The sequence below is a fragment of the Gobius niger genome (assembly GCF_951799975.1).
Source record: "Gobius niger genome assembly, chromosome: 9".
In the NCBI taxonomy this organism is placed as follows: Eukaryota; Metazoa; Chordata; class Actinopteri; order Gobiiformes; family Gobiidae; genus Gobius; species Gobius niger.
Window position 1 is genome coordinate 6609272 of NC_136860.1, and position 24960 is coordinate 6634231.

At 45.1% G+C, this 24960-nt stretch overlaps 1 protein-coding gene across 1 annotated transcript; it reads left to right on the forward strand.

Annotated features, from left to right (window-relative positions):
* The first annotated feature begins 1490 nt into the window (after positions 1–1490).
* LOC306967752 (radixin-like) lies at positions 1491–24714 on the forward strand. Its single transcript, XM_079562926.1, has 14 exons — positions 1491–1556; positions 7304–7387; positions 9722–9817; positions 12203–12325; positions 14606–14757; positions 15105–15188; positions 15257–15403; positions 15528–15624; positions 16596–16759; positions 17396–17526; positions 19520–19680; positions 21265–21357; positions 22020–22181; positions 24505–24714. The coding sequence occupies exons 1-14, from the start codon at positions 1545–1547 to the stop codon at positions 24667–24669; spliced, it is 1671 nt and encodes a 556-aa protein (XP_079419052.1). The 5' UTR covers positions 1491–1544; the 3' UTR covers positions 24670–24714.
* Positions 24715–24960: the final 246 nt, after the last annotated feature.

A 24960-nucleotide genomic window follows, 5' to 3' on the forward strand; every position in this document is an offset into this window, starting at 1 on the left:
TTGTGAATAAAATCTTGCACCACAACCAGTGTTAATTTTGACAACATGTTTTAATTTAGTTTTAGTCTTTTGACGAAAATGTAGTTCAATTTTAGTTTAGTTTTAGTCAAAAAAATCTTCAATTTTAGTCTTAGTCTTAGTTAGTTTTAGTCGACTAAAATTACAAGTAAATTTAGTCGACTAAATTTAAGACGAATTTAGTCGACTTTGCATTGATAATATTCATTATAATCATATTTAATCGTGTTCCTCTGCTTCATGGAGCTGCTCCACATGAACAAAGCTCAGAGCTGATCCTTTGGTAGTGAATTTACATGATCTGAGGCTCTTTCAGACGGTCAATAGAAGTTTGGATGATTTTAGTCTCTCCTTTTCATTTTTATTTAGTCGTATTTTAGTCGACTAAAATATCTGGACATTTTAGTCCTAGTTTTAGTCTCATGAGAAACTTTTAATTTAGTTTTTGGGGGGGAATAACACTTTGACTAAAATTAAGACCAAATATTTTAATTGTCAAAATTAACACTGACCACAACTAATAAAAAGACTCTCTGACTGATCATTAGTGCATTTGGCTTTGACTTAAGCGCGAGAACCTTTCACTTGTGTGGCCTGCTCCGTTGTTGGGCTGTGCTTGGAGCACCTCCCCAGAGAGGTGACCAGGGGGCATCCGAAAAAGCCACCTCAGCTGCTCCTCTCAATGTGAAGGAGCAGTGGCTCTACTCCGAGTATACCTGTCAAGTTTTGGATTTGAAAATACGGGACATTTTTGGGCGCCTGCTGCGAGCCGTCCCACCAGCCCAACCGAGCTCCAGGACGGGTCGTGATATGGTAGTTTCCCCGGCCAAAACGGGACACTTGACTGCTATGCAAGCTAACGACAACTGCCACTCCAACTTCTGCGAGTGGTGGCTCTCGCGAGGCCAGTGACAGAGTTCAGTTTGGAGAAGCAGAGGAGTGCTTTTTGAAATATTGTGGAATATTACGGAAATGTATGGGCTAAAACTAACATGGCGGTGGGTGGCGTTTTGGTCACGGGACTCCTAAGACCCGTTAAGGAGAGCACTGACGTGTGGTCAGCCCCGTCATCTCTGGGTCTGAGTGGATATGTTATGTACTGGACTCCCAGCGCCACAGCCTGGAGCTCTGACAAATCTGCCGTCATGAGAACTGCTCCGCCAGAGGATCCTGTGTCAACCGTGCGTCAGGTGTAATTTGCTCCCGGGGTGGGCGGAGCTTAGGCGTCAGACAGGATTTTTCAGCCAATCATCTTCAGCGTGCGCCTGGGGAACATGGATGAAAAATGAGGAATGCGTCTGTTGTTGAGCATGTTTTAGGCTGATGGGGAAAACCAGAAGAATCTCCAGACAGACACACAAACATGTCAAGTGAACAAAGTTTAATTCGTTTTTTAAAATTTTATTTAACATATTTCAGGTGATCAACATATAGCATTGGTCTGAACATTGACCTTGTGTTCCTCAGGGTGAGTGGAGCTTTGGAGCTGGACCTGTCTGGAGAAGGGAGGACCACAAGTGGGCGAGATGCCCAATCCGGTGAGTCCATTCAGGCTACAGAACAGCCCTTGTCAACAGCGAGAGAGGTGGTGAAGTTTTAGTCTCGCCAACCAGACTCCGCTTCTTTACAGAAGAGGGTCTGGCAACACTCCATTGCGCGCTTTCAAAGGAAGTGACGCAGCGATATGGAGCCTACCGACCAATCAGAGCAGCTCCCTGAACGGGCGTCACGTTGTTGCGCCTTTGTTTTTAGTTTTTCAACACAAGCAACCACTTCACGTAACGCTCCGGTATGCTTGTATTCTTAAGTTTCTCTGACATAAACGACAGAAGTCATTTACTGAACTCCGTGTGGCAGGAGCGCCATTGTTAATGTCCGAATGATACAACTTTCTTGTCGCTGTTTCTGTCGTCACATCTGCTATGTTCTCACTGGCTGCGCTTCGGTTGTCCCACATTAGTCCCGCCTCCAGCAGTAGCTTTTCTACGACAGGGTCGCCAGGCTAGTCTCCTGTTTATTAATTAATAAACATCGGAGATTAGTCTGGATGCCAGGCTAGTGAACTTTAGTGATGCGATTAAAGGGCAGTATGGCGGATTTGTGGAGGGAAATCTTTGAGACATTTCAATTCAACATAGCACAGAACTTGCCTGTCCTGCCAAACTACATGCTTATTCAAAGAAAGTATGTGAGAGTGAGCGCGATCTCAGTGATTTCCCGTTGGGTGTGATTGACAGCGGCATCAACCAATGAGAGCAACACCAGATATGGCGCAGGAACAGCTGCAGGAAGCCTTTTCAAGTCAACGTTAATGTCGGCCAATAAAACACTGTTTCATATTTAAAACAGACAAAAGAGCAAGAGAAAACAGTGCATCAGGAGCCGCACACGTCATCTTTAATGTTTTGGAAGAGCGCGATGACCACTTCCGTATCTTGGTTTGGTTTCTACACATCTACAGGTGAAACTCGGAACATTAGAATATCGTTCAAAAGTTCATTTATTTCTATAATACAACTTAAAATGTGAAACTAATATATGATAAAGATACAAAGTGACACATGTCAATTCATTTGGCACGGTAGCACAGCGGTTAGTGCTTGTGCTTCACAGCTAGAAGGTCCGGGTTCGATTCCCACCAAGGACGGGGCCTTTCTGTGTGGAGTTTGCATATTCTCCCCGTGTCTGCGTAGGTTTCCTCCGGGTACTCCGGTTTCCCCTACCACTAAAAACATGTACAATAGGCCAGGATGTATGAGAGTGTGTTTGAGAGTGCGCATGGGGGACGACGGATGAAAATTAGCCTAAGGCTACAATCCGGTGTGGCTTGTTCATTAACTTGCACTGTCCCTACCAAATAAACCATAAATAAATAAATAAATTTGGATGATTATGGCTTACAGTCCATTTTCAAAATATTCTAATTTACTCAGATGTTTTATTTGGGAGCGGTGAGCCATAATTATCTAAATGATAACAAATGAAGGTAAGGCAAGGCAATTTATTTATTATTTATACCGCGCATTTCGTACACAAGGCAACTCAATGCGCCTTGGCTTGATAGATCAAATAATGGAAGTGTTTGTTGAATGTTTAAAGGATTGAAATGACCAAATAAACTACTACTTCTACTACCACTACTACTACTAAAAAACCCAATTGAAAACCTCAGAAGATTAGAATATTGTGAAAAGGGACTATATTGTAGCTGTTGTATATTGTCATCAGCTAATGAATCCAAAACACCTGCAGAGGGTCCCTGAGACTTTAAATGATCTCTCAGTGATTCAGTAGAATTCACCATCATGAGGAAGACCGCTGACCTGACAGTTATACAGAAAACCAGGCTCAGAAGGTAACTGCGAAAGAACCTGGATGTTCTCAAAGTGCTGGATCAAAGCAGTTCAGTGGAAGATAAATCTGCACAAGCCTCAGGGATGAGCACAGTCTGGAGAGGACTGTCAGGAAAAGGCCATTCAAAAGTGTGGGGGACCTTCACAAGGAGTGGGCTGAGGCTGGGGTCAGTGCATTAAGAGCCTCCACACACAGACGGATCCTGGACATGAGCTAATGTTGAAGAATCCTGGTCTTCCATAACAGAGCGTCCATGCCACGCAACCGCATTAAGGCAGTCTTGTACTTAGTACATTTGCAGGATTATAGTTTTCAGAGGACCCACATTTCTCTGTTTAAAAACCTTTTTTATCGATTTCATGTAGTATTCTAATCTTCTGAGATTTTAAATTTGGAGTTTTTACAAGCTGTAAACCAAAATCATCTGAATGAAAACAAAATCTTGACATATGTCATTTTGCATGTCATGAGTCTTTATCATATATTAGTTTCACATTTTAAGTTGAGCCCCTTATGAGAGACCAACAGGCTCGTGAGGCCGTCCTCCCATGGACCCTCCACCTGCAGGAGGAGCTATAAGGGGCTGGTGCAATGTGATTTTGGGCAGCTCCAACAGCCCCCACGACCCGGCAACGGACGTGGAAGAAAATGGATGGATAAATGCATGGATAAATGGATGGATGGATGGGTGGATGGATATGGGTGGGTGGGTGGATGGATGGATGGATAGATGGTTGGATGGATGGATGGATGGATGGATGGATGGATGGATGGATGGATGGATGGATGGATGGATGGATGGATGGATGGATGGATGGATGGATGGATGGATGGATGGATTTTAAGTTGAATGACAGAAATAAATAAACTTTTTTACGACATTCTAATTTTCCGAGTGTCACCAGTATATCCTGTGGGTACTATATGCATGACACTTATCAATAAAAGCAATTTACACAACATTAAAATTACATTTGTATACATTTGTATACCGTATACCATCACATTAACTCAGTGTCATTTACAAATAGGTACAGTTCTGTTTGGATTTCAGAAGATGAGAGGCTGAGGTGGCCAGTGGTTCTGTGGAGGACGTAGATATGTCTTCACCCTGTTGCCGTGCAGATCAAATGCAGGTCAATACTCAAAATGGAAGTTTCTCATTAAAACGCGGTCCTTCTAATGTTTAAAAAATACATGAAGGGCATGCAGTGGTGATAATTCAAGAATCCAATTCAACTTTATTTGTTTGTAAACCAAAGTGCTGGACACAGCAGAGAAAATGACAGACATCTTTATAAAAAAAAAAAAAGGTCAGACGGGTGTATGTATGCGCTATGCTACACCAAATGGAAAAACACCGGCAGTTTAGCGGGTGCATATAGGAAAAGGGTGATTTGAGACACCCGAACACAATCTATTTAAGTGTTAATTTATTGAGCTATTTTCAACCATAACAATGTCTGTAATAAAATCAATGCTAGTGTTTTATTGTATGTGTTGGATGAAATGTTATGCGCCGTGGTTAATGCCGGCAGAGAACTGCTGTAGTGATGCTAAAGCTGTGTCTGTGATCAGGTTTATGCCTCCAGCACTCAGCACCTGCACATTCAACTTCTGAACTCCATCTGAGAGAGCAGGGCCTGGGAGACAGGAGTTTAACTGGCGAGAAGATAGAAATAGGACGGTGCAACAACTGTCGTATGTGTGCAGTTAGCTCGTCTTTCCTATAGCCGTTAGACTTAGCTGCTCAATGTATTTTTGCTAGCGTTAGCTTGCTCTCCCTCTTTGGGAGAATGTGACTGACAGGCTTTTGTGGCCGTGGTAACACAACACCAGACCTGCAGGGAACAGCCCCTACCCCCTGCATCCCACCACCTGGACGTAGATGATCTAAAGAGGAGAGGACCGTTCAGACAAGAGAGGGACAAGTACAGAACAGATGAGGCTGGGACAGGGGGGAGGAGAGTTCACATGGCAGTACTTGTGAGGGAAGTGTGAGGGGGAGGTCAACAGGTCCACAGGTGGTACACCTTAGGGACAGGTGAGGAGAGAGTCCAGGGGTCGACAGGGCGGGTCAGGTGAGAGGAAGGTCAAGGGGTCCATGGGCTGGGACATGCGAGGGGATGGTCCAAGGGTCCACAGGCGGTACACCTGAGGGACAGGTGATGAGAGAGTCCAGGGGTCGACAGAGCGGGACAGGTGTCCACAGGGCAGGACAGGTGAGAGGAGAGTCCACAGGACGGGTCAGGTGAGAGGAGAGTCCACTGGGCGGGACAGGTGAGAGGGGAGTCCACAAGGCGGGACAGGTGAGAGGGGAGTCCACAGGATGGGACAGGTGAGAGGGGAGTCCACAGGATGGGACAGGTGAGAGGGGAGTCCACAGGATGGGACAGGTGAGAGGGGAGTCCACAGGGCAGGACAGGTGAGAGGGGAGTCCACAGGATGGGACAGGTGAGAGGGAACCACAGGGCGGGACAGGTGAGAGGAGAGTCCACTGGGCGGGACAGGTGAGAGGGGAGTCCACAAGGCGGGACAGGTGAGAGGGGAGTCCACAAGGCGGGACAGGTGTCCACAGGGCTGGACAGGTGAGAGGGAACCACAGGGCGGGACAGGTGAGAGGAGAGTCCACTGGGCGGGACAGGTGAGAGGGGAGTCCACAAGGCGGGACAGGTGAGAGGGAACCACAGGGCGGGACAGGTGAGAGGGGAGTCCACAGGGCGGGACAGGTGAGAGGGAACCACAGGGCGGGACAGGTGAGAGGGGAGTCCATAGGGCGGGACAGGTGAGAGGGAGTCCACAGGGCGTTACAGGTGAGAGGGGAGTCCACAGGGCGGGACAGGTGTCCACAGGGCAGGACAGGTGAGAGGGGAGTCCACAGGGCGGGACAGGGGAGAGGGGGTCCACAGGGCGGGACAGGTGAGAGGGGGTCCACAGGGTGTTACAGGTGAGAGGAGAGTCCACTGGTGAGGGTCAGAAACAGAGACGAGGTTCCACTGAAAGTTTCAAATTGAAATATGTGTAGAAACACTGTATGTCAGACATTAGAGTTTGTACAGTGTGGTGAAATAAGGACGTTAAGCATTCCCTCTGACCACATGATGTGAATGTGTATAGTAAATGTGGTACTGTGCAGGGGAAGGCTTGAATTATTAAAGCCTGCAGCGTTTTGCACATGTCGCCCTGTAGGAGGACGTCCCCCAGGGGCCAGTGGAGGGAGGGGTGGGGGGTACACGCTGTCAGCTCAGAGCCTATTAATATTTCAACAGTCAGTTTTCATTTGTGTAATGAAAATTATCCAAGTCAATAGAGGTAATTAGAGAGAGGGTGTGAGGGTCAGCAGGAGTCCAGGAACAAACACACGGCTGTGAGACAGGAGTCGTAAAAGCCAACGCCATCTTCTCATTGGTGTTTGGATGAGTCGTGATGTCGACCCCGGGAGATTGAAAATCGTTTTGTTTGGTTCAGTTTAGTTTAGTCGAGCAGTTTAAAAATAATCAGTATGAATAAAACCAGTTTTGGTCATTGTTGGTGGCCCTCCAGGTTAACCCCCACCTGAACCGAGGACATTTTCTCCAGTTCGGCTTTACCCAAATAAAGAAGCTTCTCAACTGGAGTTTAGAGACTATAGGCCAGCGTAACGGCACATTTGAAAGCTAAGACCTATAAACCGCGTTTTTGTAACTGTTTTGTTGCTTTTTCATCCCTTTTTCTGCCGTTTTGTTAGGTTTTTGTCGCTCTTTTAGTGTTTTTTCAAGTTGTTTTTTAGATTTGGGAAAAGACGAACTGGAGGAAATGTGCTTGGTTAAGGCGGGGGTTAAGGGGTTAAGAAGTTAGTGCCTTTACCCAAATCCAAAAGCTAGTTGAAAAATGTATTTCAGATTTATTCTAACCTGTCGCGTCACGTCCTGAAGTTTTTTTGCCTTTGCAGATCAATGTGCGCGTCACCACCATGGACGCGGAGCTGGAGTTTGCCATCCAGCCCAACACCACGGGCAAGCAGCTCTTCGACCAGGTGAGGCAAGTCCACAGGCACACACACCTTTGCAGTGGTTTGAATCCTCGTCCTGAGCCGGCGATCAACGGGACGTCTCATGATCGGAAGGTCAGAGGTTTGCATCTCAGCTCCTGAAGAGGCACACTGCCGTTGTGTTCTTGGGCAAGACACTTCACCCACCTTGCCTCCAGTGCCTGTGTACACTGGTGGCTGAATGAGAGAGTGAATGGGAGAGCGTGTGAGGGGATCTGTACACACCATGACGTGCTTTACCTCCTCCTGTATACGGCTGCTCAAGGCCTCTCTAAACCGCGGTCACGCCTCCTGAGCCGTGTATCTTTGGCCAAACGGTGCACACTCACCGGTAAAGCCTGAAGAAACAGTGTCCAGTGATAAATCAACCCTGAAAAACAAGAAGTCAGCGCCAGGATTAATAATCCAATGTGCAGAGCAGTGTTAATTTTGATAACGTATTTTATTTTAGTTTAAAGTAATAGGCCACTGTTTTTACATACTAAGATATGTTCTTAGCTCACTTTAGTCGAGTTAATATATCCCCGTCTGGTCTTTGTCCGTGCGCTCTGTCACGCAAACGGAGCACATACGCAGCCTCTCCCACATGTCACATAGCTCCGAAAAAGCTCACGATAGAAGTTACCAAGCTCTTCCACGTGTTCCCTATTTAAATACGTACTATTTAAACGTTTTACTCCTCGTATCATTACGCCTCACAATATAGTCCCCCTTTTTATCTGCTTATAAAATCGACATGCTACATTTCTGGGTAAATATACTTCGCATGAAAACACTTCACGTAACTTTATTTAAATAGGGAACACGTGGAAGAGCTTGGTAGCTTCTATCGTGAGCTTTTTTGGAGCTATGTGACATGTGGGAGAGGCTGCGTATGTGCTCCGTTTGCCTGACAGAGCACACGGACAAAGACCAGACGGGGATATATTAACACGTCTAAAGTGAGGTAAGAACATATCTTAGTATGTAAAAACGGTGGCCTATTCCTTTAAGTCTTAGTCTTTTTAGTCAAGATTTAGTAAAAAAAAACGTTTCAATTTTAGTCTAGTTTTAGTCGACTAAAATTGCATGTCAATTTAGTCGACTAAAATGAAGACTAATTTAGTCGACTTATATTTATAATATTCATTATAATCATATTTAATCGTGGTCCTCGACTTCATGGAGCTGCTTCTACATGAATAAAGCACAGACCTGTTCATTTGGCAGTGAATTTAAATTATATGAGGCTTTCTCAGACGGTCAATAGAAGTTTGGATGATTTTAGTCGCTCCTTTTCATTTTTATTTAGTCTTATTTTAGTCGACTAAAATATCTGGACATTTTAGTCATAGTTTTAGTCTCATGAGAAACTTTTAATTTAGTTTTAGTCCAATTTTAGTCGGCAAAAATATCACTTTGACTAAAATTAAGACTAAATATTTTAGTCGACGAAATTAACACTGGTGCAGAGAGCAAATCTGATCCAAAGGAAGAGTCCCAAAAGAACCATGTACAGCTGTGTCTGTGTCGCGGTAGAAACAAATGTGAAACCATGTGAGGCAGCGCACGGAAATCAGCTGAAAGGATCATTTATTTAGATACTTAGGTACTTGTAGGTATAGTAATAAATGTATGTATTTATTTTTGTCAGGGTATAAGATAAAAGATAACTTAACATTCTCTCAGAAATATTCAGTATTGTCTTCCTTAATTTTGATCATCGTGAATAATCGTAAAATTGCATTTTTTCCCTCACAATAATCGTGACTCAAAATGTTTTAATTGTGACATCCCTACTCGAAACGGGCTGCGAGATGCCGCCGCTCCAGTCCTGACTAGAGCCAGGAAATAGGACCACATTAGTCCAGTGCTCAGGGCTCTGCATTGGCTTCCTGTCGCCCAGAGGATAGACTTCACTACTCTAAGGGCATCAGGGACAGGTCCGGCCACCGTTTAACAATACCAGTATTGTATCGGGAACAAAAAGTTTAGGAACTACTGGTATAGCAAAACTAAAAGTACCAAAAGCAGGAACAGAAACAAATCCTATATCTTTCTATCCTTAGAGATCGAGTTTTGATGCTGTTGGTCCAGGGACAGCACGAAAAGGAAGTGACTTGGTTGTTTCGAGGGCTGAGAGAGATTTCCAAGCGCTGTTGCTTTTTTCTCTGTTGGCATTAGAGTGGCCCATGGGAACTGATTTTCATGACATTAATGATGATGGATTGTTGTTGTTGATTGTGTTGTATTTGAACTATTGTGTTTTGCTTGTCCGTGTGTGCTGAATGCATGTGCCTTGGACAAGTCAAACCTCCCTGATGGGTGTGCGTTGTGCAGGTGGTGAAGACGGTGGGCCTGCGGGAGGTGTGGTTCTTTGGCCTGCAGTACTCTGACCGGAAAGGCTACGTCACCTGGCTCAAGCACAACAAAAGGGTCGGAGCATTTTCGTACATACACTGCATATTTCTGCACGTTTGTCACAGCATGAAAGCAAACTCATTTCTCTAACATCCACATGTCTTCACGGGGATGAGTTTATGAACACGTTTCACAACTTTCAGGGTCACAGCCACAGTAACTAGACTTTGAAAATGCAATATAATGACATGGACAATCTTTTTACACACACCACTGCATATTTAAAGTGATAGTCTGTAAGTTTAACAGTTGGTTGTGTATAATTGGGTCTGAAATTTGACGTAGCTAAATATTAAATAATGATATTTGGTCTAAAGTCCCTCCCTTTGCCTATTCCAGCAACTAACCAGAATCTCCGGGCTATCCCTTTGACCAATGAGACGAGCTTTCCTGGGAGCCGGCCTGTCAGGTCCAATCAGGAGTGAGGGGCCGGAGCTTGATCGTTTTTCTTTTGAAATTTTGTTCCTCCTCTCCTCATTATGTGAACTAGAGCCCTATTCGCACTAGGGAGGGGACGATAATAACATTTAGGGTCACGATTATTTTGGTCCGTCTGGGACTTTAGCTCCATAACTGTGTCCCTTTCACTGAGAGCAGACTGACCCTCTCTGCTGTGGTGCTCACTCCTCCATTAGTGTATTTTTATACTTACTGACACATTACAGATGGAGCAAGATATTTTTTTTAAAGACAAACTTATCGAATGTGATCATTTTACATTTTTCAATGATAGTGCAGCGATGCCCCTTCATTGTCTTTTGATCAAACACTTTTTGGGACAGATCTTGTGACTGGCGCAACTCTAAACGCAACGTGGTGCACGCGCGATCTTGCATGTGGCGCAGGTTTTGCGCTGAAGGCTGCGGCACTAGGGAGAGGGCGTTATTTAAGAAAAAGAGGCCGACTGAGGCGTGGTTCATTATAAGCAGCACTCGAGTTACTCTTCTGTGGCAACCTTCACATTATGTTCCTCTTTACATCGCGCTGCCTCATCTTCTTCCTTAGAATCGACGTCAAATTGAAAACAAAAGGGAAATTGCCTTGAAAAGTCTGTTTGAGCGTAGGTTACGCACGGGCTTACTTTGATACAGTAGATCAACACGCACACCCCTAACACCAAAACAACAACAGTTTTCCATAAATAAACCACACACGCCCTCAAGTGCCACAACATCATGTCTAAACTGCTTTTTAAGGAGACATTTCCATCGTGTTCCTCCTGATGACGCTCCTTGTGTAGCCAAAGCTCAGTCCAAAAGAAAGAAGCGCATTTTACATAGCAACTTTTTTTCAATTCAGCCGCTCCAAGAATCTTGCAGCTGTTGCGCAAATGTTCCAATACGCTACAGTTTTCTTGCAACTATACATAACTCTGCAACTCCTCCACAGCCGATATAACAGTTTCTGATCAATTAAATCCTTTACATTACGTAACGTTGCGCATTCGAGCGGTGTCCAACGCGAGGCTGCTGCCTCTCTGTCCCGCCCGCTCATCTTGGATCTGCAGCGAGTGGCTGCAGCAGTGGAGGGACAGTTTTATTTCTTTAATCTTTTTTAAACATTGCGCGTTGCATCACGCATGTTACGCGTGTACACGAGGACCCCCCCCCCTCGCAACCCACCGCCTTCCGCAGGTCTGGGGAAAGCATGGGGAGGGGGCGGCACCACAACATCGCAATGCCAGTCTGCCCCCCCCTCCTGTCCTGCCCACTTTTTGCGCCAGGTATGACACTGAAGATTGCAAGGAGCGCCACCCGTCTGTGTCCTCGTCCTTATACAGCCTGAGCTATGAACCACAAGATCTGGCCCTGTGTGTTTGCTTATAGAGTGATGTTTAAGGCAAGGCAAGGCAACTTTATTTATACCGTGCATTTCACACACATTTCACACACAGGTTGTAGGACAGCCCGGCCCCAAAACCATTGAACAATACGACATATGAGGTCCCCAGGTGCAAATTGGTTACAGACTATCACTTTAATACATGAAAGGAGGATAAAACGAATTTCAATACTGTTGTGTCAGGGCCTTTAAATTACACCAATATTTGAACAACCTGCATACAAAAATAATCATCCCATGCAAAACATTTTGTTGCTTTGGTCATTTCTTCTTCTACTGCAGAAGCGCTCTGATCAGTGTTTAATGGATTGCATTGCACCATAAATAGAAGAAGTGTCCACTGCATTTTCAAAGCCTGTATAATCATTCTTGAATCTTGAATCTTGAATCTATAGCCTCCTTGCAGACAGTTTCAATGCCAGCACTGCCATAGCACTGCCAGAAAAAGAAACCTTTGTACATTCAATCAATTGTGCCCATTTATTTCAATGGCCCATTTGCTGCTCCTAAGTAATGCCGCGTGGTGTTTTGGCTCCCCCTGGTGGTGTGTGTGTGCAGGTGACGCAGCAGGACGTGAAGAAGGAGAACCCGCTGCAGTTTAAGTTCAGAGTCAAGTTCTTCCCAGAGGATGTGTCGGAGGAGCTGATCCAGGAGATCACGCAGAAGCTGTTCTTCTTACAGGTCAAACAGAAGGACTTTCCAAGACGGCTGTCGCATTAAAAGTTTGTCCCTGGCTTTAGGGTTGTTCCGATGTACGATGTCATCGTCCATCGTGATGAATGGGCAACATCACGATGGAGAGCAACCATCGTGATGCCGCGCCCCCTCCTGTCAGAAACACGCACTGGTCTTCTGTAGGCCTTGTAAACCTTCAAACTTTGCAGGGATTTCACTGTAAATTAAATCACAAATATAACTAATATACACGCTAGTTTAAGTAGCCTGCCAGAAGCCAGAAGACATGATGTGTTAGCCGTAATATCAAAGTAAAGACGCTGCGCTGCGGGTCTCTCTTTCTCTCTCTAATAAGCTTCACTTTAACACCGCGTGGTCTCGCTTTGCTTCGTACGAAAACTAAACAGTTTTACAAATGACGAAATGCTCCCACATCGGACCTAGCTGAGCGTGCATGGGTTTAGATATCCTCATGTAGGACCGGGAGAGAGAAGAGAATGAGGCGCGGTGCAGGAGGTACGAGGTTGCGAGCACACGGACCGGGCGGTGCGTGGAGCGGCTTCAAAAACGTAAGCTACGACGCAAACTTCTAAATATTGTCCCGTTCACCCACTGTTTTTTAAACGTTAAAACTGAGCAAATGCAAATAATAAGCTCCGATTTACATTTGTATTAGTGTGATAAGAGCCTTGGTATTGAGGAGTTGACGCTATGAATAAGTCGTTTTCCTCTCAGACTTTACGCATGAGTTTTAACACATTTCTGTTGCAAAAGTCGTGTTCCGTGACTCTGTTCAGATCATGTTTAGTTTAGATCCATTTATCCTGCAATCTCACATTTTTCCTAACATAAATAATATGCAGCTTCTATATGGGCTATGTAAATGTATATGTATGTAAATGTCTTTAAAAATGCTTATAATGAGAGATGGACAATATCATCGTCCATCACGATGGTTCACTGTAAACATCGTCAACGACCAATTAAGGGAACATCGCCCAACCCTACCTGGCTTCTCTCTCAGCGGAGTGTAAACGCCAGCCCACAGAAACATATGCACCTCTGCCATTGTCTCTTTAAGTTTGAGAAGTGGGGAGTTGGGAGGATGAACCGTCTGAAGCTAAACTCATTGTCTACATACACTGCACCCTGTGCACTAGGCAAGGCAACTTTATTTATACCGTGCATTTCGTACACAAGGCAACTCAATGCGCCTAGTTTTTTACAGTCGAAGAGGAGTGGCATAGTGTGGGACATACTGTCTATACCGATACCGACCGATATGAAGGGGGTTGGCATGGCTGATATGCTAAGTAATTTGATTTTAATTTTTTTTTAATCTCTCAAATGAAACATTTATTATTTGTAGCAGAGGTTTCAATAAAGAAGGTATAGAGCTGCAACACGTTTCACCTTTCGCGGCCTTGCTGTTTTGCAGATTTTTTTGGTGCAATTTTGTATGCTTTTCTAAAGCGTATGAACGCCAGTGTGTTCTGCGTCCTGATTGGCTAGTCGTAGAGTGCGTCATCCTCTCGCTGCAGAGAGGATCTCTGTCAGTGTCCCGTCAACACATCAGCACACACCACACATCACCAGAGTCACAGCATGAGCGGGTCTGACTCCGCCTTTTACAGGACTTTCTCTGCACTTTTCCACAAAATTAAACACCGGCTAGCATGTGGTGCTCACCTCAGCTAAACACTCACCTTCTGAAGCTGAAGCTGATACGATAAAACTTTGGTCGTAGCGACGATTGTCTCCCCACGTCTGTGACGTGAATCTAAAAAAAACATTACACAGTGACACCAGGCATCAGGGAGAACCTGTGAACTAGTGAGGAAAGTGTATAAAGTGTGTGGGATTTTACAGCCTTAAAACATATAATTAACACAATTTTAAACATTTTTAAACTCAATCTAGTCCCTTTAACAAAATAAAACCATACATTTAAGATTTCAATTGATATCTCTTTTTAAAAAAAATGTCCCTATTCCTCTGCATGAGCAATGATATCTACTAGTTATATTGCTTACCTCTTATTTTCCTTTGGTTAAATATGTATTTGTGTGAAAAAGTAGTTCTAATCTAATTAGTGATGAGATTTACGGCTCTTTCCTGGGAACCGAGTCTTTGGGATCCGTTCATATCAAAGAGCCGTTCCAAAGACTGGCTCTTTTTATTAAAGACTAAAGATTTGTGGCAGTAATACATGTGTCCTTCCTCTCAGAGTGGGATGAACGATGCTGAAATGAGGTATGTGAGTGATGTTCTGTGGTGCTCCTGCAGGTGAAGGAGGCCATCCTGAACGACGACAACTACTGCCCCCCAGAGACGGCCGTGCTGCTGGCCTCCTACGCCGTGCAGGCCAAGTACGCCGACTACAGCCAGGACTCCCACCGCCCAGGCTACCTGGGGTCAGAGCGGCTACTCCCTCAGAGGTACTCACTCACTCCGCCCGGGCTATCTGGGGTCAGAGCGGCTACTCCCTCAGAGGTACTCACTCACTCCGCCCGGGCTACTTGGGGTCAGAGCGGCTACTCCCTCAGAGGTACTCGCTCACTCCGCCCGGGCTACCTGGGGTCAGAGCGGCTACTCCCTCAGAGGGACTCACTCACTCGCCCCGCCCGGGCTACCAGGGGTCAGACCAGCTACTCCCTCAGACTCAAACATCAGCTGATTTGAGGGGTTGGAAAGAGCTGACTGGGCTGTATTCATTCCCTGAGACATTCTAAAGCTATCAGATTGGGTACTCCCACTGAGGCACTCACTGCTCTTTTGTGTGCAGAGTCCTGGAGCAGCACAAACTGACCAAGGAGCAGTGGGAGGAGAGGATCCAGAAGTGGCACATGGAGCACACCGGCCTGCTGAGGTACTCTCCCCTTCCCCCGCGTGAGTATACCGTGTACTGCAGTGTTGAGAGTATGTGTGTACTCTCAGGGAGGATGCCATGATGGAGTACCTGAAGATAGCCCAGGACCTGGAGATGTACGGAGTCAACTACTTCCAGATCAAGAACAAGAAAAGCACCCAGCTGTGGTTAGGAGTAGACGCCCTGGGGCTCAACATATATGAGCACGCAGACAAGTGAGTACTACTACTACTGCTACTACCATTACTACTACTACTACGGACAGGTACAACTCTGCATTCAAGTGATTTCAGCATTTGACCCAAAGCTAAACCGACACAAACTTTGTGTTTCCCGCAGGTTATCTCCTAAAATCGGTTTCCCCTGGAGCGAGATCAGAAACATCTCATTCACAGACAAGAAGTTCGTCATCAAACCCATCGACAAGAGGGCTCCGGTGAGTGAGGTCCATTTATTTGAGTTGTACCTGTAATATCAGTGAAACTACTCTGATGTGTGTGTACCAGAAGTGTGCTGGTAGTAATACATGTGTATTACTACCAGCACACTTCTGGTAGTAAGTGTGCTGGTAGTACACTTACTACTACTATCCATCACTGCTGACGCCGCACCGATCCGTCTGTCGATCTCACGCTCCATCCGTCCCTCACTCGTGAACCTGAGACACTTGAGCTCCTCCACTTGAGGCAAGGACCTGAAGAGGGGAAGCACCTTTTTCCGGTGGAGAACCATGACCTCGGATTTGGAGGTGCTGATCCTCATCCCGGCCGCTTCACACTCGGCTGCAAACCGCCCCAGAGCAGCTGAAGGTCCTGGTTTGTTGAAGCCAACAGAACAACATCGTCCGCAAACAGCAGAGATGAGATCCTGAGGCTCCCAAACCGGACACCCTCCGGCCCCTGGCTGCACCTAGAAATTCTGTCCATAAAGGTGATGAACAGAACCGGTGACAAAGGGCAGCCCTGAGGAGACCAATACGAGTATAGAGCTGGTCCAGTGTGCCACAACCAGGAAGAAAACCGCATTGTTCCTCCTGGATCCAAGGTTCAACTGTTGGCTGGATCCTCAAAAAAGAAAGGAGAACATGGTTTTGGAAGGGCCCAAGTCCATCTGAAAGTCACAGCTCCAAGTTTCTACAGAAGGAAAGGACCTTCTGAAGGTTTTTTTTTAGTTGAGCGGCCAGTCCTGCTCACCGTCCTGTCGCAAAATCATTTGAACTTCTGCGCTTCTCCTCTGCGTTCACATTATGATGTATTTTCTTGTTGATATTTTGGTAACACTTAATAATATTTTCAACATCTAATGCTTCTATACATGAAACTGGACTGAAACTATCACCAAAACGCCTGCTATGTGTGAAACAAATGCTGACAAACCATGATGCTGATCTATGTGCTTCCCTGACAGAATTTCGAGTTCTACGCGCCACGGCTGAGGATAAACAAGCGCATCCTGCTGCTGTGTATGGGCAACCACGAGCTGTACATGAGGCGGAGGAAGCCGGACACCATCGAGGTCCAGCAGATGAAGGCCCAGGCCAGAGAGGAGCGGCACCACAAGCAGATGGAGAGGTCAGGACCACAGTGTAGAACAGCACAGTTACACGTCACCACTACAGAATCAGGGTGAGAAGGGTCAGCTGTGATCAGACCGACGCGCCTCCGGGTCCTGGAGGAGAACACGTCCTTGAGAGATGGGAGCTCACGAACAATCACCTTCTCAGCAGCACACACAAAGCTTCAGTTTCCTCAGCTGCCGCAGGAGGAACATCCTCTGCTGGGCTTTCTTGATGAGGGAGCAGATGGTTGGCTCCCACTTGAGGTCCTGGGTGATGGTGGTGTCCAGGAAATGGAACAAGTCCACGATGGAGATGGGTTTGGGAGAGTCCGTCAGGGCGAAGGGGGAAGGTGGGGCTGTGTCTTTCCTGAAGTCCACAATCATCTCCACTGTCTTCTGGGCATTCAGCTCCTGGTTGTTGTGGCTGCACCAGGACGCCAGCCGGTCCACCTCTCTCCTGTAGGCGGACTCATCACCGTCCGAGATGAGGGTGGCGTCGTCCGCAAACTTGATCAGCTTTACGGACTGGTGACTGGAGGCGCAGCAGTTTGTGGACGGGGAGAAGAGCCAGGGGGAAAGTACACAGCCCTGAGGAGACCGATATGAAGCTGCTCAACTGTACAATTTGTCCTGTCTGTGTGCTTCTGCAGAGCGCTGCTGGAGAGCGAGAAGAGGAGGCGGGAGCAGGCCGAGAGGGACCGCGAGAGGACGGAGAGGGAGAAGAGGGAGCTGATGGAGCGGCTCAGGCAGATTGAAGAGCAGACGCACAAGGCCCAGAAAGGTCCCGAACGCCTCGCTCACAACATTCATTTAGTCAACTTTGCATTTATAATGTTCATTATAGTAAGATCTAATGAAGGTCCTCTGCTTCATGTTTGTTCTCCAAGTAAAAACAAAGCACAGAGCTGAGAATGTAAATGATCTGAGGCTCTTTCAAACCGTCAGTGAAGCTTGGATAATTTTAGTCTTGCCTTTAATTTTGATTTAGTCAGATTTTTGTCCAGTGGTTCCCAACCTTTTTTTTGTCTTGCTCTTGCACCCTTTAGTGGTGCTGTGTACCCCCTCCTTCAAGAGTTGGAGCAGTTTATTTAGAAAGCAATGACTTCTCCACATTTTCTCCAGTTCGGCTTCACCCAAATCTTCTCAACTGGAGACTTACAGTGTAACGGCTCATTTGAAAGCTAAGACTTACAAAAGCGATCATAACTTTTTAGTTGGGTTTTCGCCATATTTTTGTCACTTTTTTGTCGCTATTGTGTGTTTTTTTGTTGTTGTTTTTTTTAAATCTTTTAGATGAAGGTTTATATAAGATTATTTTTAATACAAAACTAGACACTCTAATACACCTTACGTGTGGTTTTGGTAGCTCTGTGATGAACAGAAGTGAAATAAATGACGATCAAAAACTTATGAAAAGTCACATCTAGACATTTCATATGTGTTTTTGCATTTCTTTTATTTTCTTTTTTCAGTCCGAGGGGGCGTGGTGTTGCGTAGCTCTCTGGAGCACATTTGACAAAGCAGAGCAGCTTCACATGGAAAGATCGAAACAGATTTTAGCATTTCTCTGAGTTTTTAAATTGTTAAAATTGATCCAAGGACGGCTGAGAAACATCCTGTTAAAGTCTTCAATCCAGAACCAGGCTGTTTAAATGCACACGCGATACAAAGTGATCGATAATACGCGTGTTTCAAAACGTGTCAACAATGGTGTCGTTGTAAATTTACTTCAAACTGAGATATTCCGGCATTTGCCTCTTTCCATAACGTTAGTGCCTGTAGAGGAGAGCGGAGGAGAGAGGAGTTAGACAGAAAGGAGAGTGTTGCATAAAAGACGCATTAACTCCATTTCTAGAAGAAAAAAAAGCCTCTGTTTAGCTTTGAATTTCTCAGGAACCGAGGCACGTAGAATTGTTTTGAACAGAAGAGTCTCAGCTTTCAAATGAGCCATAGCATGTGTCCATGGCTATAACATAGAATACACTGTGGTGCTACAAATATCCTGAAAAATGGTCTGGATTGTCGGCACTCTACAGCTAAATCCCAAAAACAGTGCAGCCTCAATGTGTTAAAAGACAATGTTGCGTTCAAAATAAACCTAAAATATTCCCAAAACTATACATTTTACTGCAAAAATACAACCTTTCCCTTTCTTTTATAATCTGAAATGTCAGAAATAATAGAATCCCCCAAGGGGTCCGTGTACCGCAGGTTGGGAACCACTGTTTTTGTCACCGGAAACTTCTGCCATAGTTTTAGTCTCATAATTAAACAACTTTTAGTTTAGTTTTAGTCTCTTAACCCCATCTTAACCATTTTCTCCGGTTCAGCTTTACCCAAATCTAAAAGCTTCTTGACAAAAGCGTCAAAATAGTGACAAAAATGAGGAGTAAATGAGGATCAAAAGGCTGTCAAAAATGCGACAAAAAAAGAGCATGTACGTAAAAAGTGACAACAACACAGCAATAATGCGAGGAAATCGATCAGTTTTGATGAGTTTTGTAGGTCTTAGCTTTCAAATGAGGCATTACACTGGCCTATAGGCGGTAAGCTCCAGTCGAGAAGCTTTTAGATTTGGGTAAAAAATGCACTCGATTAAGGCAGGGGGGTTAAGAGGCTAAATTGCAGAAAGAAACAAGGAGAAATTTGTGTCGATATTTTTCACTCATAAAAACGAAACAAACTCCCCTCTGCACACAGTCATTGTCAGAACAGAATCAAAACATTCAGTCTGAGTCTCTTCATTCTTTCGATGTCCTGGTGTGTGTGAACAGAGCTGGAGGAGCAGACCCGCCGGGCCCTGGAGCTGGAGCAGGAGAGGAGGAGGGCTTCCGACGAGGCCCAGAGGCTGGACCGAGAGAGGCAGGCGGCGGAGGAGGCCAAGGCAGCGCTGGCTCAGCAGGCGGCGGACCAGAAGAAGACCCACGAGCAGCTGGTAAACGTCTGCGCAGTCGGATCATTCCACTGCGGAGGATTAGCTCTAGCTCTGCCCTCTCAGCTGGGCTTTTTTTTTAATCACTTTTTTGTCACTTTTGTCATCCCTTTTTTTGTCGCTCTTTTGTCTCTTTTCATCGCTATTTCACACTTTTTTTGTCACATTTTTGTCTCGTTTTTGTCGCTATTTTTTCCAGTAAGGCTTTAGATTTGGGTACAGCCAAACTGGAGAAAAAATGCTCGGTCCAGGTGGGGGTTGGAGGTCGGGGACAGGCTCAGTCTCCGCCTACTTTGTCACATATAACACCCAAACGGAGCAGTGTGCTGAAGTGGATGAGCAGGAGAGACTGACCGCTTTCCCCCGGTCACTCCCAAGGCGCGAGGTCTCCGCTCGTGTCCCCGCTCGGCCGTCTGTCTCCCGGGTCCCGGGCGCTGCTCTCATGTTTTCTCTGCTCAGACTCGGGGCATCGGCCACAAACTCATTTAAACTCTTGTTATTGTCTCTAGTGGAGAATCAGGACAGTAGTTTGGTGAATAGATGAGGAGTTGAATCCACACGGTTCTCATGCGTTACTTACAGTAACTCTGGTTCTCTGAATGTGCACAGTCTATAACAAATTGAGCTACTCACAGGCTAATCCCCAGTGGTCAGGCAGAAAAAAAACGTCAGGTGCAGGTTTCAGTTAGTTTTAAATCAGTGGTTCCCAAACTGTGGGTCAGGGACCAGAGGTGACAGAATGGGACCATTTGCCATTTACCATTTTAAGAAGTGGGGGAAATAGACTAGTAGTCGTCCTAAATCCCAGTCTCACAGTGGCTTAGTGGTTAGTGGTTCTCACACATGGGGCAGCGCCTGAATTGAGGTCATTATGTTCCCCTCCTGCCCTGCACTACTGACCAGTTTTTGACCGTAAATGGATTCACTCTGGATTTTTGCTTAGGGCCCCTGAAGGGCCAGCACCAGCTCTGTTTTCATGAATCAGCCGTTGGCGACATAACTTCGTGGTTGTTCCTCCGCTGGGTTAGGAAGGTTCAGATTGTCCTGACTGAAGCTCCTGTTCCTCACTGCTAAAGGTTCCTGAAGGTCGACCTCATGACGTCGCCTCGAGGGTTAAGGAACAGGAGAAGAAGACGAAAGGAGCTACTGTTCCACTTTGCAGATGCATGTTTCTTCTTGCATCCATTCCTCTTTTGAAACTCACAGGCACCACAGTGCCCCCTAACGCTATTGATACTTAGAGCTAGAGTATGGATACTGTACTTTTTTTTTTCAATATCAATATGCATCTATGCATCAGTATTTTCAGCACACCCCTAATGTAAATGCAAAATATCTGTGCTTGTTTAAGTGAAGACAAATCGAGGGCTGTCCCATTACCCTGGGCTGAGGGGAAGTGGTAGAAAAGAGAAAGCTCTGTCACACTTAGTCAGTGCTGAAGTCTTTCTGTTTACTTTTATCTGCATCCCTACTTTTAAAGTGACGTTGCTCGGACTCGAGTTCTAGAGTCTGGAGATGTTTTATATCAAACCGTGCATTATTATTATGATTGTTAAAAGTAAAAATGTATGATGTGTGCGCCTGCAGGCTGCAGAGCTGGCCGAGTTCACTGCCAAAATCGCTCTTCTGGAGGACGCCAAGCGGAAGAAGGAGGACGAGGCGTCGGAGTGGCAGCACAAAGTGAGTGTCCACCACAGCAGCTCGGGCTCGATCACCTCTCACACACTTAGTTACTTTACTGATTACTTCATGTAACTTTATTAGTTACAGCTGCCGACTGCTATGGGAATAGTCTTGTCCAAACTACCATAGTTTGGGTGTGTGACCACTAGAGGGCAGTCTTGATTTACTGATTCAGTTCAAAGGTTTAGTAAAAAGTAATATAACACCATGTAGAAATTATCTCTCATTCTTCTGGAATTTAGAAATAGAAATATATTTTTTAATTCTGATTGACCTACAAAAGCAAAAGTAAATTCTGGTTTCATGCCAGACGGTGAGAAAAGGTGTCTTTTTATAAAGTTTATGTAAACATCTGGTTCCCACTGTAGCCTGACATTGATGGTACTTCTACGTATTCAGACTGAAGTTTGAGAACCACTAATCTTTCAACAACATCAGTCAGTCAGCAAGTTTGACTAAAATACTAAGGCTAAGGTCCTAAAGTAGTTTAAAAAGCCCAAATGAAGCAGATTTAATACCTGAGAATAGGCTCAGACTGGTTTACTAATATATAAAACAATACTAAATAGATTCATCATGTTACAGTAGTATTTCTATCGTCCCGGAGTCCTGGGTCCTGTGTTGGATCATGTCCATGACTCTGGTGCTTGTGTCCTCAGGCCCTGTCGGCGCAGGAGGACCTAGAGAAGACCCGGGAGGAGCTGAAGACGGCCCTGGCCCCCCCGGAGCCGCCCGAGGAGGCCCCCAGTGAGGCCCCGAGTGAGGACAGTGACAGGCACACAGACACACACAAGAGCCGGCGCCGCAAGAGGGATCTACAGGTAACTGTACTTTCTACTGCGCTACGTTTGGAACTGGATTGAAAGTGTTTTGAATTTTGGTTCAGACGCACACGTTTCTGCAGTGACCTCTTTGTAGGTACTTTTAAAAGATACTCTAAAGTTGTCCCGATGTTGGGGAGCCCTTCAAACAACACTTCACCACACTCAACTAAAGTGACTGCAATAGGGCACTTTCTCCAGCAGATGGCGTCATACAGTAGTCAATGGCAGCCACAGCTCTAATGGTAAACTCTAGGATGTTGCCATGGTAATCCATTGGAACTTTGCCATATTGTGAATGTCCAATATTCTACTAAACTGAAAGGTTGCGTTCACGTTGTAGAATTATATTTCAGTCGGAGCGGGTGCCAATACAACTCAGGGTGAGGGTTAAAAAACAAAAAGAAAATGTCCTCAAATGTTTACCCTGATCATTATTTGACAGTGATTGGATTCACAATCATGCAGACGTTAAAAGAACAGAGCTTCTTTCAACGTCTGACACAATTGTATGTTACTTTTACAATGATTTTGTTGAAAGTCTTTTGACATTTTCTTTCATTTGTTGGTTCGATGGGCTGAACGGTCTTCACTGTAAAAAGCTGCTCTAAAATGACTGAAGTTCACTCTGGGGGAAGCGAGTAGTTGATAAGGCCAAACATATCGTGAGCCAACAGAGCACACTCTGTCCTCAGGTTTCTGTCGATGTCCTCTAGGAGGCGCTATAATGTGCCGCCAGCAACAGGGTCTTTCATGCCTTCAGCTATTAAGCTGCAAAACAAGGATGAATCTCATTTGTAATCATTAATGTGTCGTCTTTAGATCCATTATGACTCCAGGTGGTGATATGCTGCTGACTTATTTTATTTGTATGTTTTAGGCCTATTTATCAAGTATTAATAAATAATACATTTATAAAGTATTAATAAATAGTTTTCTGAATCTGAATCAAACCTGCCCCATTATTATTCTTACAGATGAAAGTCCTTTCTACTGACCAACATCACACACATGTTTTTGAATCTTGTCTCCACTTTTGGACGCCTTTATGAGGAAATAATTAGACCGTCGTTCATATGATCTGGAAGAGAGGACACTGAACTTTGTGACAGTTTTTGTTTCATGTGAATTGGCCTCATGAATTACAGAGAAACAAACTAAGACATGAAATATGCATTTTGACAATTACCATAGTTACCACCTCAATACGTTTGTTAAGTGTGGCGTCACACACAATAATAAGCTCCTTCTGGGTCCAAAGTGTTGAGAGCTCCGGAGATAAACACAGCAAAAAACACACATTTATCTGGATATCCTGCTGAAATAACAACAATAACAATAACAACAATTCATGTCAGAAAAGACTTAGTAAATGTGATATTTCTGTGTGATCAGGTGTTTAAAAAGAGCCTGCAGTCGGCTCGACAGCAGGTTAATATCAGATCAATCCCATCAGAGTGAATAGGGCGAAAGCTCTGGACCCGGATGTAGAGTAATGACATCATCTCTTAACATACATGTATTCTACTAAACTAACAGGAGAAACTTGTTATTCTGATTTATTTCCAGTGTTTTGCGCTAAAGACTAAATCGTGTTAATTAATAGGAGCAAGAAATGCTCAGCAGCTAAAACACTGTGACATGTTTTACACATGGTGAGGATAATGATGTGCTGATCAAACAGAGGATGATGAAAAGTCATGTGTTTATTGATAGTTAATCGCTTGTGGAGCCGTTGTATCATTAAGCTAGCTTTAGCCGCCTCACTAGACCATGCACCTGACGTACTTGAATTCACGTACTGTCCACGGACATGTATTTATAGCCTTTTGGCTAATTCAGATACATTTACATTGACACACACCTGCCTCCAGATACATGTTTCACATGTTGGTATATTTATCAGCTAAGTTACATTCATGAGACTAAACGTATCGGTGCATCTGGACTTTAATGTTCAAACAAGTCCCAACTCTTTGTGTCTCTGTCTAATCCTTTTATAGACAGTTCAGTCACTTTTATGCATCATTTTCCTAATTCAGTTTTTATTGAAGTTTTTTGTTGTTAATGAGGTTGTATTTCCTGTTTTTTTTTTTAGAATGTACAGTGCTGAAATGGTATCACCCGCCTTTCCTCCAGTTTGGCTTTACCCAAATCCAAAAAGCTTGTGGACTGGAACTTTGTTTGGAGCTTGTTGCTTTTTTCGAAGAAGTTTTTAGATTTGGGTCAAGCTGAACTGGAGAAAATGAGCTGGGTTAAGGCGGGAGTTAAGAGGTCAATGAAATATTGTGATAATATCTTTCTCTTCCCGTCCTGTGTCCAGACGCTGAGCTCAGACCTGGAGGCGGCCCGGGACCACTCAAAGCGGACCCACAACGACCTGCTGCACGCCGAGAACGTGCGCGCCGGACGGGACAAGTACAAGACGCTCCGGCAGATCCGCCAGGGCAACACCAAGCAGAGGATCGACGAGTTCGAGTCCATGTGAGGCCCGCGGAGTACGGACCCCATGACACACCAACCTCAGGGCCCCCCGCACTGGACACTCCCCCTGGAGCTGTGGGCAGCACGAGCAGGAGCTTCTGTTCTCTGCTCCATCACAGACATGCTTCATCCAGGGACCGTCCATCATAGGAGTGACTTTGAAATATTCTTTCTCCTCTCTCTTCAGAAGCTTCTTCTCACTCCTGTGCTCTTGTAATCAGTTCATTGTGAAAAGCAGTGGCTATGTTTCCATGGAGACCCAAAAATCTGATCATCATCTGATTTCTGGATTTTC